This window comes from Lates calcarifer, linkage group LG2 (assembly GCF_001640805.2).
Source record: "Lates calcarifer isolate ASB-BC8 linkage group LG2, TLL_Latcal_v3, whole genome shotgun sequence".
Lineage (NCBI taxonomy): Eukaryota > Metazoa > Chordata > Actinopteri > Centropomidae > Lates > Lates calcarifer.
The window spans coordinates 11050038-11065212 of NC_066834.1; the positions used below are offsets into that span (position 1 = coordinate 11050038).

The 15175-nt window shown below is 39.6% G+C and overlaps 1 protein-coding gene across 1 annotated transcript in view; it reads right to left on the minus strand.

Annotated features, from left to right (window-relative positions):
• Positions 1–15175, minus strand: part of LOC108887784 (protein kinase C-binding protein NELL1) — a 215958-nt gene that overhangs the window by 23183 nt on the left and 177600 nt on the right. The window contains exon 15 of the mRNA XM_018683324.2: positions 7363–7458. Coding sequence (XP_018538840.1) covers positions 7363–7458 — 96 coding nt within the window. The remainder of the gene's footprint in view (positions 1–7362; positions 7459–15175) is intronic.

The following is a 15175-nucleotide window of genomic DNA, read 5'->3' on the forward strand; positions in this document are numbered from 1 at the left end:
TTTCTGCCTCTCCCTGTTTTACAGTTTTAATTATGTGAACATAACAGAGGCATCACTGAATCTGGAACAATGACTATGAAATTAAACCACCTACTTTCAGCTTCAAGAGTATGTGAGGGTGCTTAATATATTGGGCGAACAGTGCTGGAACACTGAATTTTAGTACAGTAGATCAGAACAATGAGTCTAACAAGTTTTTTTCAGGGCCCAACAGTGAATTGGTCTTGGGTAGTGAACTGAAATTGGGCAACTATGTAAAGCTGAAAGTTAACATTAGTCATGAATAATAGTATGAACATAATAATATTGGCTGTTGAAAAGTTGTCAGACCTCTCCTTATACACTGTATTGGTAATATAATTCATGGTTACAATGCCTCTTTTGTCAATTAAAATGAAATTAAAGAAGAAAAGTGATGGTAATATGACTTTGTCATTTTTCATGTTGCATCCATTACTAAAATTGAGACAAATTTTTGTTTAAAGGTAGAACACCTTTCCACCTGTATTCGACCTCTTTTTCATCATCTTCCTATTACTCAGCGCACTTCACTCTGTACAACTCACAGACCTTGTCTGGATCTCTTTGTTCTTCTTGACACCCACACAAACATACACACACACCTCTATTGTGTACAGTTCTCATTTTCATCAACTACAGTAAACTCATTAGTACTTTTGACATACTTAGTAACTTTATGTGGCATAAACTCTCTCTAAATGAAGGTGTTGGAATGAGAGGAACAAAGAGGGAACAAAAACAATGCACCTGTAGATTATGCACTTTTGTTCCTGTGTAGACAATTAAATTAAATGTCACCAGACATTATTCTATTTGTCAGTTCTTTAGTCTTGACTAAAACTTGATAAAACTGAGATTTTAGTGTGACACTGGCACTAGAGGTCATTGCATCATCGAAAGCATCCCAAGAAAGAAAGTCCAGTTCAAATTTTATGGCAATATAATCAGTCATTGTTACCAGAAGTGCTGGCCGTAAAAGCCAACAATGGCACGCCATCTGTCTGATCTGAGAACTGTGATAATTCACAGCTGCAGTTGTAAGCACAGAAATACTTAATTCCACCAGGACTCTGAATCTCCTTTTACTGAGGAGCACATTATTTAAAATGCCATCCATCACTGGCCTAGTAAGACCTTTTATTTAGACGTAATAAAAGCTCATGTCACTCACACACAGTCAATAATTCCTGTTTGCTCAGTAGTCTTATGAAGCTGTTTGTTAACTGGTGTGTGTTTACAAGTGAGTGCTAGTGTGTGTGTGAGAAGCCATTTGTTTTCTTTGTCTGTGGTAGTGATGTGGACAGGTGACCTTCCTGTGGTATGACGTACAATATGCTACACACACATACACACACACACCATCAATCTTTGTTACAGCCACAGGAAGGAAAGACACCAGACAGCATTTCACATTTCCCTCTGTTTCCTTCAGTTACAATGCAAACGAGAGCACTTAGTACTTTTCTGCAGGGCTTCACTTCTGCCCCGTCTGTGGATTTTCCCAACGGGGATACGTGAAGACTTTGTGACAGCCCAGACTGTGAAGAGCTGTGAGTTTTAGCTCAGGGAGGAAATGGGAATTAATCCACACATAGTTAAAATAATCCCCAAGCTCTCCGGAGAATCCTCTGACTACTGAGCTTTACATAATTACTCTTATCTCAGCCCCACTAACCTACTGAAACAACATCACAGAAAATGTCACATGGTGCATTTACAGTAATGTGTCCTCAGATGGAAACCACAACCAGGGTTCCTGTTTGTTGCTACCTGACAGTCTGTGACCAGTAAATGTGCATAAAATTAACAGCCCGGATTAAAAGAGCAGTTAGAGTGACCACAGCCAAGCACTAATGACGGGATGCAGCACTGCTCTATACAACTAACTGATATCAATACTCATTTTCATTTACCTCTGTAATTGCATTTGACAAAATGTCCACTTGCTACAGTAACTTGTTATTAACATGATACAGTATTTAAAGGTTTAATGTGTATACAGTTTTTTCTTTTCTTTTTTTTGACATTTAGGTCACATATAAATGGTGGTGCTGTTTCACCAGCATCTAAATGACTATATTTATTTGCAGCACATCCTAAATACAAATTCAAATATAATCTCTAAATTACTGTCAACACAACAGTTATATGTAACCTGAATGTCTAAATGTAATTTTCAACCATGTTTTAACTCAGATGCCAATGTCTTTTGACCTGCTAATCACCAAGGGCCATATTTTATTGCTAAATGATGTTGGACCAACATGAAGCAATATTCAGAAAATTAAGTGAAAATACAGCTGCGAAGTTGTTTCAGAATGAACAACCTTTAATTTCAGTCTGAATGGATAGCTTTGTAAAAACAAGCATAAAAAACCTCATGTAGTCACATTCTCAGAGTCACACACCTCAGTCCTACAACCTAACAATCATATACTGAAGGTGTCTTGTTCCTACCCTCAGATAACGACCAATAGAAACATACCCAGCAGGTGTACTGGAGCTTTGTTGTCATGGTAACGATAAGAAATATGGTTGATGTTGTGGAAAAGTCATGGCTAAAAGAAAAAAAAAAGATAACTACTGGGTTCAAACAGAAACACCAATCTCCTGTATGAAAGTCCTGTGCTTTGTTGACTCATCCATCCACCTAACCCCCTCCTAACATGGACTTTGTTGCTCTTAATACCAACATTGTCATCTGCTTTGTTCCCCTCATAATTACTACAGCAGCTAGATGTCGCTTAACAACAAAATGTAACATTGGGTACTAAGCAACCTATAGACTTCTTTTTTTTACACAAAGACAGTATTTAGTGTAATCTAAGGAGCCCTGCAGATGTTTTTTTTTTCTTAAAATGACCTAAAAAGCTGAAGTAGCCCAACCGTCATGGTTTTAAAGTGCTGCTAATGAAGGAGAGGTGATTGTAAGTAATGGGGGTTTTAAAAAAAGCGATCCTTGTTCAGTGTAAAAATGCTTTCTAAAGTTAATGTGATGCTGTTTTGAGACTTCAGCAGTCTGAGTGGGTATTTCCCAGAGTTACAGTTACTTGAGTGCACTGCAGGTCAGCAAGTAGATAAAGGTCCAAGACACATAAAGCAGAAATGTCAAACTAAAGAGACTGTAAATTTGTTGCCTAATTGGCTAAGACTTCTGAAGCCTCCTTAGATTTGACTTTACTTTGAAAAACATGTATGTAAAGAATTAGGAGTGTAGATTTTGCTCCCTCTGTCTGAGTATTGATTTAGAAAAGACTTTAAATAATTTGAACATATTCTTTAATGTCTGGAGATTTTTAACATTGTGTTTGTCAGGTTTACACTTTGAGCTCAGCAGTGAAGAGCTTCAGATGTTTTCTGAAGTTTGGCTGAACCTCAGAACTCACTGACATATCCTCGACTGTCAACTTGTAGCACTATTTTTTATTTTATTTTATTTTTTGGGGGGTCACCTGTAACTCAAACACAAACTCTGCAGTACAGTACCTGCATTACCTTACACTGGCTGTTTTGGCAAAGAAGTAGTATATATTTCACAATGTGTGAACTGGGAGTTCATCGTTAGGTGAGCTGTTCAGCTTTTGATCCTTTGGAGTAAAGCCTTTCAGAAAATAAATCACAAGGATCCAACAGAGGATCTGTGGCAGCTATATGAACCCACATGAGAAACAGAGGCAACCCTGGTGAATGGATCAACGTGGGAGAAGATGAAAAGATCAATGAAAAGATCAACTCTATTCCCATGTGCTTCATATTTAGATGCTCCTAACTTCCCACTGAGCAACAGTACACACTGCACAGGGGAGAAGTCAGTGGAGCAGTGATGTGTTTTATTACATTGGTGGGAAGGGCAGCAGAGAGGGAGATGGAAGTGGAGGCAGAAGATAGAGACAGATATACATGAGAAACATACAGACTGACAGTAAAAGAGTTTGATACATACTCTCAGGTAGAAGATGGGTAGAGAGTGAAACACAGAGACAGACACAGAGTTAAAACATGAACCTTCTGTACAGCTTGTACAAGTCGCCTATGGCAAGTTTTCAAGGGGAACTCTACCATCCTGACAGCATGTTAAGGACATGGAAGTATTTTACCTCCAGAACACTATTACAAAATACTGGATGTGCTACATGTTGGTTTTCTTGTTAAAGCGGTATTTGCTTAAAATGTATAAGACAGTTGTAGATGTCGCAACTCTTAAGGGAAAAAATTATTTCGAATATATGTTCTATTAAATCACTCTAGATCTTACTTTTATCTTAATAGAAACATACAGAGAGTATGTGTGTATTTATGGTATTGTTAATGTGTTATACATCAATATATTGGACAATTTAATAACACTAATAAAGGTAAAGGTGAACACTTATACTTTTACACTGACTTATACACTTAATCCTAAGTGTGACATTTCAACTCATACTTCAATTCCTTTCATTTCAAATGCCATATCAAGTTCTCTCACTGATTCAACATCAGCCACAGCTTCAATTTGAAACATTATGCTCATAAAAATACATTTCAGACACTCAACCTTTTATATAATAAGACATCTGTGCTGCTTTCAATATTTCAGCTGCAATTTTTCAACAGAATCGAGCACATGTACATTTCCTTTAAAATGTACCTGTGTCTAGTTTGATATAAAGATTTGATCTCAAATGTTCAGGATTTTGTCCATGTGTTGTTCATTATCACTTATCCCCTTTGGCAAACTTTAAAATCTAAACATTTTGTTGGAAGTTAACTGTAGAGTCGCTGCTGGCTCACAGTGAGCAGAAATCAAACCATGTTCTCCTGTAGTTTCCGCCAATGAGATATGCATTTAGAGAAAAACAGTTTGACAACCTGAGACAGACACAGATTTTGACATAGACAGACAGATAGAGTGATTTTCCCCTGCATCACACCAGTAACACCCCTCAGGCAGCAGCCAGAGGGCCATGGGGAGGAGTCCTATTAGTGGGATGATAAGTTAGTCCATATTTTGATGTCTATGATGAGATGAGAGGGGAGGGCTGCTTTCTGCATCTCATCTACTCCTCGCTTTAACACTTTATTTTTTTTCATTGCATAATCTTTTTTCCTTTCCTCACCCCTTCTCAAGCCGTTCAAAGAGAAGCAACAGAATCTCTTTGCAGATGCAGTATAGTGTTTTTTTCAAGCCAAGCTTGCATTTTGTTAGTCATCAAAATTCAATTTACACGCACAAAGGTAAAGTCTGTGCCAAAGTTGCAACAGTGAAGAATTACCATGTGGATATAAAATTTCATTTTCAGAGAAAAGGTCTGAGGACTTAGCTTGCCATGTTAATTAACTGATAGATATTTGATGTTGTTTATTGGGAAGTTAATTAGCCCTTGGTTGCTTGCCATCTTTTATAAAATGTGTTGTACACTGATTGCCACTGATTACCTCTCAGAGGTTCAAATACTTGAGAGTATTCTGAATCAGCTTTATTGTCAAACTTGGTGTGAAAGTGTGAAAGAGAAAAGAATGTGCTTTCATTTCACTACAGAGCTACATAAACTATAACAATATTTTAGGATTCCTAAAATTTGAGGGATGAAAATGCAGTTTCCCAAAAATTAACTGACAACTTTCATCGTATGACTACTGGTCATTTGATAACTGAAGGTAACAAGAATTTGCGTATCCTGAATATGCTAACAGAGGCTTTGGGAACATGCACACACACACACACACACACACACATGCACAGTTCTGAAATTTTTTGACACAAATTGTCTACACTTCACCAACTTGAAGAATTTAGGCTCAAATCAATGAGAAACTCAAACCAACTGAATGTAAAAAAATCTAATTTCAGAAAGAACTTTATCATTACTTCTGTAAAAAAAACGCCAGCAGTGGTGAGTGTGACAATATTTTAAACTTTTTTCGTAAATTTTACTATTCCTATACATTCATACTGTATGTTTCTTTTTATTCAAGACGTGCAATGTAACGTAAACTGGGCCACTGGCTAGTTTGTAAGACACAATCTGTAATCCTGTGGCAGAAATTGGGAGGGGGACACTGTTTTTTATTGTTTTTTTGTGAAATCAATGAAGAATTAATCACACACACACACATGCATACACACACACACACACACACACACACAATAAAAGAGCATTTGAGTAATTTTTAGACTTGATATCATCTGCTCCCTACTGACTGCTGTTTTCTGCAGAGTGTTATCCACAGACAACACAGACTTGTGATGAAAAAAGTAAATGTTTCCCTGAGGGACTACAGCAAACAGACATGTACACTCTTCCTCTGCTTTTCACATGAATAGAGGCTATTACAACTGACAGCAGAACCTGGGGTATAAGTGTTTGGGGCAATATGTAGAGATTATGTCATTAATAATGTGCACAGCTATGTGTAATCTGGTATCTAAAGGGAAACCACGACAACATGCTGCTGACAACAGCTGACCTGTAAATGCAGGAACCCCGTGAGAGCTGGCTGATCACTTCTGTAAAATAAAACTGCAGAGACAGAAGGTTTAATAACAAGAGGAGAGAAATGAGGGAGGAAAAGAGATGATGAATGAGCAGGAAAAGATGAGAAGAGGAGTAGTAGGAAAGGTAGAAGGAGTGGAAGTGGTGAGGGAAAGGAATGAGAAAAGGAAAGGAGAGTAGAAAAAAAGGAAAGGAGAAGAGATGAGTGAAGGAGGAGAGAAGAATAAGAGATAGGAGGAAGAGGGGAGGGCAGAGGAGAGCAGACAGGGAAAAAAGAGAAGGGAGAAGGAAAAAGGCTGAGAAGAGAACAGAAGGCAAAGGTAGGAAAGAAGAGGAAGATGTGAAGAAGAAAAGCATAATAGAGTAAGGAGGGGAGGAAACAGAACGGGGAGAGAAAGGAGGGGGGAAGAGAAAGGGGGATAAGAGGGAAAATGGAGGAGGAGATGAGAGGACGGGAGGAGGGAGAGGGGAGGAGGCGAGTAGAGAGGAATTAGCTGCTCTTCTCTACAGCTCTCCTGGGATCCTCAATCTCTGCAGTGTCCAATTTAAACACAGGGCTTTTTAGAGATGGGGTGTGAAAACGTGTGTGTGTGTGTGTGTGTGTGTGTGTGTGTGAGAGAGTGCGTGCAAGCATGTGTGCTTCTGTGAGCAAGAGATGGAGTGAGTGGGAGGAAGGGAGAACAGAAACAGAGAGAGAGGAACAAAGGGCAACGGCCGAGCCCTCAGACCGACCTGATGACCATTTCTCTGATGTCACTTCTAAAACTCGATAAAAACAATACGATGTTTCAGCTGGGCTATAATTAGGAGGCACAGCTGAACAAAGTGGACATGTGAGAGGTCAGGTGGGGTCCTCAGGTCTTACCTGTCTCACAGTGGCGTCCTGTAAATCCCGAGGGACAGACACACGTGTTGGGAGACACACAGGTCCCTCCGCTCCTACATCCCTCTTCACAGAAGGCTACAAAAGATAGAGAGAGAGACATTTGTAAGTTCAGTTTGTCTTCATGTACTAAACATCACAGCAGCAGCAGCACAAAAAAGGCTTTGAATTTGTGTAGTTGAAGGCATTACGAGGTGCAGAGTGGTTCCCCTAACTATTTTTAAAAGCAGTCTAACAGTTCTGGGAGGAAGCACTGACACTTTTTTGTCATTCACATGGGTTTATAAATGCTTTTTTGTGTTTGGAGGTGTGGATGTGTGTGTGTGTACTCAGTGTCATGGAGCAACCTGACAAAATATGATCACAAGATATGAAATGGCAACATTGCGCATCTGAAAGAGGCACTTTTGCTATGGTTTTATTACCCGACATCACCTCATATACAGCTCAAAACTGTAACCTCTCCACCTTTAAATGTATTTTGGTTTATTGAAAGTGTCTGATGTGAAATCTGTCTTTCAAGTGTTATCGTCTAGATGACAGCTACTTCATATGGCTGTAAAAGTTAAATGATGGAGATAATAAGTCAAAATGGGTGAGTATGTCTTATGGGGGCACTGGAGATTGTGTTGCCTTTATTAAAGTTGCACTAACAAATATCTTTAAATTTAAAAAACAATGGATCAAAAAACTATGTGTAATGTGAAATGTGTCACTCATGATGACAAACCCTATTTTAGTTCATTGTTTTGGCTCTATGACACAGGTGGAGAAAGTGGAGTATTTACCAGCTGGAGAGCCACAGATTTCCCTTAGACGAAATGAGAACTCCACAAAGACTGAATATTTGACTTGCAGTAATCACACAGACAGAAAAAAACAAAAACAAACGAATGATAATGTTGTTTTGTGTCTGCCAGATGTGTGTGTATACAACTGTTTACTAACCTTTTTGTCACAAAAAACTCATAAAGAATCAGTCATGTTAAAAGACGTGGCTTGAAGAATTCTAATGTTCTGTTCAATGTACTGAAATGTCCTTTGAATCACTAGAACTACACCAGAAGCAGGACAGAATGCACATCTGTTGTGTGTAAGCAATGTCATTTTACAGCATAAACACAACACTGTTATACTGTAATATATTTTTAATTTATATGTAAGTAAAACTGTGTTAAATCAGCTGTTTGAAAAGTGAGACTTGAGGTTTTGTTGTGTCCAACACATGTTGGAAACATTCCTTTGACATGCTTTGCCTACTAAAGTGAACTGAATCTTATTTCTGTTTTTCAGTGGGTTTCTTATAAAAGCTTGGTTGTACAAGCTGAAAAGCACAAGGATGTCATTTTATACTGGATACACAGGCTCAGCTCCAAGGTAAGTGGACTGGTTTCACAGAACACATTTATCCGGAGAACAGTGCAGGCACTTTACAAAGCCTCTCGTTTGCCCACGCACACACATTCACAGGCTGATTGTGGCCAAGCTGCCACACAAGGAGCTAACCTGCACATCAGGAGCAGAACTGAGAGTCAGTGTCAAGGACGACCTGCTCTGCCACCTGAGCTAATGTTGTGCTGTGCTTGAAAGAAATGCGATAAAATCCTAGTGTGCAAAGATTTTACACTTTCTACACTCAGGAATCACAGTAAGTGCCTGGTCATACAAGAGGGTTTCACTGAGAAATTAATCAATTTTGGTCAAAACCTTTGCTGTTAAAAATGCCAGTGTCTGATGTCATACAAACTCACTGAGCACTTTATCAGGAACACCCTGCTAATACTGGTTGGGGCCTCTCTTTGCTCTCAAATCAGCCTCAGTTCTTCATGGCAAGGCTTCCACGAGATGTTGGAAACATTCCTTTGACATTTTGGTAATTTATGCAGATTTGTCAGCTGCACATTCATGCTGCCAAGCTCCACTTCACATCCCAAAGGTATTTGATTCAGATCTGGTGATTGAAATAAACTGAACTCACTGTCATGTTCATGAAACCTGTTTGAGATAACTTTTGCTTTGCGATGTGGTGTATTATCATATAGAAGTAGGCATTAGAAGATGGTAAATTGTGACGGTGTTGAATTGTGATGGTAAATGAAGGTCAAACCTGGCCTAATGTGGAAAAAGGGAAGTAATCTAATGTCAAAACTTGGAAGTCTGACAGACCTTACTTTCACCTGTGTTTTGCAGTTATTTGAAAATCATACCACTGTGTGTGTAGGCATGTGTGCGAGCATGCATGTACTGTCTCAAAGCCTTTTGCTGGAAGCAGGCTGGCAGTGCCATTGACTGTCATTTGTTCTGTGAGCAGTGCACAGGGTGTGATGCATCAAAATGGCTGAGACAAACACACAAAGGAGAAGGGGCAGGTTGAGGAGAGCTGGCAGAGAAATGTGCTCCATGACACAAAAGCAAGAGCAAGTGTGGGGAGAGTCAGAGAGAACGTGCAGTTAGTTGGTGCTTAAAGCGAGGAGGATTAAACCAAAAAGAGGGCAGACTTAATTGAGCAAGTTCATTAAAGAGAAATTACTTTAGTATTTCTAAGCTTAATTAATGACATGATTTGAAAGATGAGCCTTAATGGCCTGAAAAATCTATTTATAGTCACATACATAGGGTGTGTGAGTGTAAAATGTATGTGCAGCAGTTTGTCTCCCTTTGCTTTATGAATCCAAAGAGACATAATTTATCAGAGTAAATTATCACACTAGTGTTTGGGAAAAAAAGTGCTAAATATACAAACGAATGCATAAATGCAATAAATAAAAGCACAGTCCCATGCCAGAAGCTATTAGAGCTATTAATTTGACTGGTTTCACTATTTAAGAAGTTCTATCAGGCCCTCATTAGGAGCCTGATTGCCTCTGTACTAATAAACCTCACACTTAAAAATTAATTACACTTATATTGACTCAATCTATCTCCAGCTCTAATTATCATTTCACCACCATCAGCATAATGCCGTCTGCCTGTCGAACTAATGACTTCCAGAGATGAGGGGGCTTCACTGGAGCTGGGAGTGGTGTTTTATAAGACCCGCATTTCTCATTCAAAGCTGCTGGCAACCATTTTCTTGCCCAAAGACAACCCACAATTTCCAGTTCGACAGCAGAAATTTAGACCATTGGTAAACTGCAACTCTGCACTGAAACTCAGGTTTATCATAGTAATTCCTGTAATAATAATGTTGCTGCCAATTATACAGCATATTAATGTGACGTTTCAGAAGTTTTACATAGATAAATGCCGAGTTATTATTTATTACAGATATTACTTACTGTCCTGGCAGCCCTGTGATTAACCTGTTAGCTGTTGTAAAGAATTTGTGGTGCAAGCTATGAGTTAAAAGCATCAATTGACACTGACTCCCACTGGAAGAAAAAAAAAAAAACCATTATAAAATAAACATCACACTTGTTATCTTAACAAAAGTTGCCTGCAGCTGATTGGACCAACCAATCATGGCCAGCCCTACAAAAAATTGTTGCTTTTGAAGTTCAAGTGAAATCCTGTTACGTTTTACTTGCATTGTTCTTCAGCCACAAATATATGCAGACATGGTAGGTTATTCCACCTGTGATTATCTTTGTGTTCACATTCTTTTATTCCACTTACGATGAAGAGTGGCAAATGGTCAGAAGAGCGGTTGCGCTTGAAATCACTTTGCTAGATGCTTGGTGGATGTACATACATTGTGTGCTCTCTGAGGACTTTCCACAGTATGTTTTCAAAATTGTCTTTCACAGAGTAGACCGGGTTATTTTCAGCTGTAGGGTTTTTTTCTATGTAGACTATACATAGAAAGTATTAGAGTGAAGGTTTTTCATTCCCGAATGGTGCTGCTGTTCAACAACCAGGGCTGAGAACATCCCAGAGCGCTGAGGAAAGAGTGATATTTCACATCCTATACAGTAGAAGACAAACTCAAAAAGATGAGATGAGCTGCATTGTGTTCTGTGGCATTGGCTTCTCCTGTAGTTGTAAAAATTGATCTTTATGTTATTCCCTTCTGACACCAAACCCTGATGTTTACCATTGATGCTACAGATTGCTATCAAGCTCTATTGTTGCTGGAAATATCTCAAGGCTCCACAAACTCCACTGTAATCTCACCACCGACTTATACAAAGCATTATGACAACACTTCAACTCCTTCCTTCACCCCCCCACCCCTCTTTCTGTGCCTAGTATCAACTCTTACTCACAACATTTTTTCCATTTCTCCTCTAGGACTCCTCCCTTCCACTCCCCCTCCACATCACATTACCAGGACCCCCACTACTACGACAAATAGCCTGTGCTGGGGCTGTGAAAAGGAGCCGTCCCTCATTGTAGTCCCTGTGACCTCCAGCTAAACTATCTCACTGCTTAACTGAGCCTGTTGCTGACTCGTGACTTCTCGAGACATGCTTATACCCATAGATTTGCTATTTGAGTTTCCCATTACGAGCCTAGATTGCTTTCCAGTGGGTGGTAAGAATGGAATCATTCCACTCTGTGCCGTGGCTAACAGCCACATTCACGGTCGTTGGGTGTCCAAGGATCCATCTCAGAATTAATAGCAGGAATATCACAGTGAAAGACAATGGATATTCAACAAATTCAAGTAGGTGTGAAAGGAGAAAAAAAACAGCTTTGTAATTCTATGGTAGAATAGAACTGAGCTAATAATTAGCATCCCATTGAGTATAGCACTGCTCAGTAATGTTCTGCATTAAGACACTGTTAGCCTCCTGATAATTATCTCATCTCTGCCTGAAAGTTCAAATCTCTGGAGTGTGAAGCTGCATTTTTCAATATTTTTAATCTTGACCCTAGCATTACATCAATTGTCTACTCATAATGTGAAAATGGTCACTCCTATCCCCACTTAATGTCTCAGATGTAACATTACTAGCATTAAAGTCACAGTGGTAAGCATCCACAACACTGAAATAGAGCAATAATGAACTACTGGGTTTTTCAAACACTGACAGGTATTTATCTTCCAGAAAAACAGATGCTTACCACTGTGAGTCAAAAATGACGCTAATAGAAGAGCGGCACAAACTGGGACTAGGTCACTCATAGTGACAAACCTGTAGAGAATTACCAACCAACACAGGTACATTTGGTCAGTGGATCAGTCTCACAGGAATTCAAGCCAGCAGTACTTCTAAAAAAAATATGGATTGGATTCTGGAGAATTCTTTGGATGTCTCACTTGTCCATCTCAAATAAAAGATGTATTGCTGCTTCTGCAACTCATCAATCCACTCAGAATTCTTGAGATTCATGAGACAGCTGTGATCTCTTCATGCTTTGAGTCTTACTTGATTTAGTCTTGTATGCCTATCAAACATGATGTCCACAAGAAGTCAATAATATCACAAAAATCTCATACCTCCCATATGTTGTCAAAAGAAGTGTATCTACAGTGTTCAGTCGAGACCTCTGATGTCAATGATGCATGAACACAAAGAGTAAATAAACCAATAATTTTGGTTGTATTTCTCAGTGTGGTAAAGACTGTGTGGCTGGTTATTGTCTGTGCTGCTGGAAAGACAGCTGATTCTGAGGATAATGACAACTGTAACGGAGCTCAGAGTGAGGTTGGGCTATATGGCTGTGCGTCTCATTAGCACTGAAGCACTGCTGACATCTGTCTCTCAGATCATCCACAAGCTCTGATATGCTCACTTCACACTCCTTGCCCATTACCAAACAGCAGACAAAGTTTGAGACCAGCTGGTGAAGAAATTTTGACATTAAGCAGCTAAAGAGCCAGGAGTCAGTGACCACACCAGAGCAAAAAAGACATTTACATTCATCAGATTGTCAAAGACATCATTTTGAATGAATGCTAATGTTACTTTGTGTCCACTGGATATGCAAATAAGTAAATGCTTGCTAAAAAGTTAACCATAACAATGTTCAACTGTGATAATATGTCAGGGTTGGGTTTCTGTCTTTTTTTCCTGCCCCTTAGTCGCCAAAAATCAAATAATGCAGCTTTTAAATATAAACATGTCTTCCATCAGACACTGATATCAGGAGGAGGGAGAGAATGTACAATAAAACACATCAGAGTGCCTCTGAATGCACCATCAGTAGTTCTGACAGAGGAACCAAGGGGAATCTAGATAATGAACTTTAACTTCCCTCTTCCACTTCATCTCTCTCTCCTATAAACCTGATCTCGGAGGAAGAAGATGCCTCCTCTCTCCTTCTTTCTCTGCAGCATACAGTATCTGTATAATATCTGCATAGCTTGAGTGATAATGAATGCAAAACAGCAGGCTTTAATGCAGAGGTAGAAGTCCGTTGTCAGCTTGCATGTAAGAGCTGAGAGGTCCAGAAACTCAGTGAAGAGAGAATTAATGCCAACCCATTTTCTCATACAAATCGGCCTCACTTTGTAATGCATCATGGTAGAAGCAGTTCACCCTTGGCTGTACTTTCTGTTCGGCATTTACTGAACATCACAGATAATGACTGCACTTACAAGACAATAAGGACTCAGGCCAGGCGGTCGGCATGGATTAAAGACGCATTAAGGAAGATTTTTACTGCCATAATGTATCTGCAGAGGGTTGAAAGGGTGGTTGATCAATATCCCTGACACGACAATTAATTCAAGCAGGTGCTTTCTGAGATTTCTTGCTCTGGAATGCAGCTCCACACATTTCACCCTGCTCAAGAATGGAGGGTGGGAGTGCTCCAAGTGAGCAACCAGCATAGAGACTCATTGGGATTTTAAAGTAAAACCAAAAAAGCAATTCCAGGAATACACAGTGGTGACATACTGAGACCTCTTTGTCATTCTCCTAAATATATTTATACATAAATATTTTTATGCCTATTACAGGCCATTCTTATCTGTTCCATAACTGTTGCTACTGCTAGGTTACACATGCAGTGTATTTCATTAAACACAGAAAGGCCTACAATTACTCTTAAATCACTTTGCTACATGGGAAGTGCCACCATAGATGAAAAGAAAAACTGAAAACTCAGTAACACTTGAGTGAAGTAATTTTGCAGCATTTGTTTTCAACAAGGGCCATAGAGGACATAGCAAGTGTGATCTACTCATGAGTGGGGTTGGGCTCAGGGCAAATAACCCAGTCTCATAAACAGAGGAAATTAATATTGCTGCGTGGGAGGCAGGAGTGGCAATCCTTTGTTGTAGCCCTACATGCCACCACACGTAACGGTGAGCAGTAAGTCCCTATCCTCTGATACGACCTATACAGGCGTCTCCTGAAACAGTGTCCTACAGCGGCACTATTTGCTCCAACTATTTGCTTCAAATGAGAAAGGAACAGCAGTCTGCCGTATCAAGGTCCTCTGTTTTGTGGGCCCATCCATCTACCCACCCCAACCCTCCGCCTAACCCTGGAGCGGACTTTGCTGCTTGTTATACTATCACCTGACTTCCTCCTTTCCTCCTGTTGTATGGCCGCTAGAGGTCACCTATCAATAAAACAGAACTATGGGTTGTAATAAGCTGCTTGCACAGGCGACCTCTGAGATTACTGTTTTATAGGAGGACAGTCCCTCAGTTTGGGTGTCGTGATACCTGTCAGTCCTCAGCCAAGTGTTCTTTAAAACTAAGCCTGCCAGTGAACTACTGTCACCATAATTCATTGCCCCAGTGTATGCAGAGAGACAGTTTGAAATGTTGCCTCCATGACCAGATGGCAGCAAAAGACTGAGCTAACACTGAGGTGCCATTAGTTTGTGTTAGACAGGAGGACTGAAAAACATGCATAAACTGACAACCAGATTTTTTTCTGTGCCACATTTCCTAGAT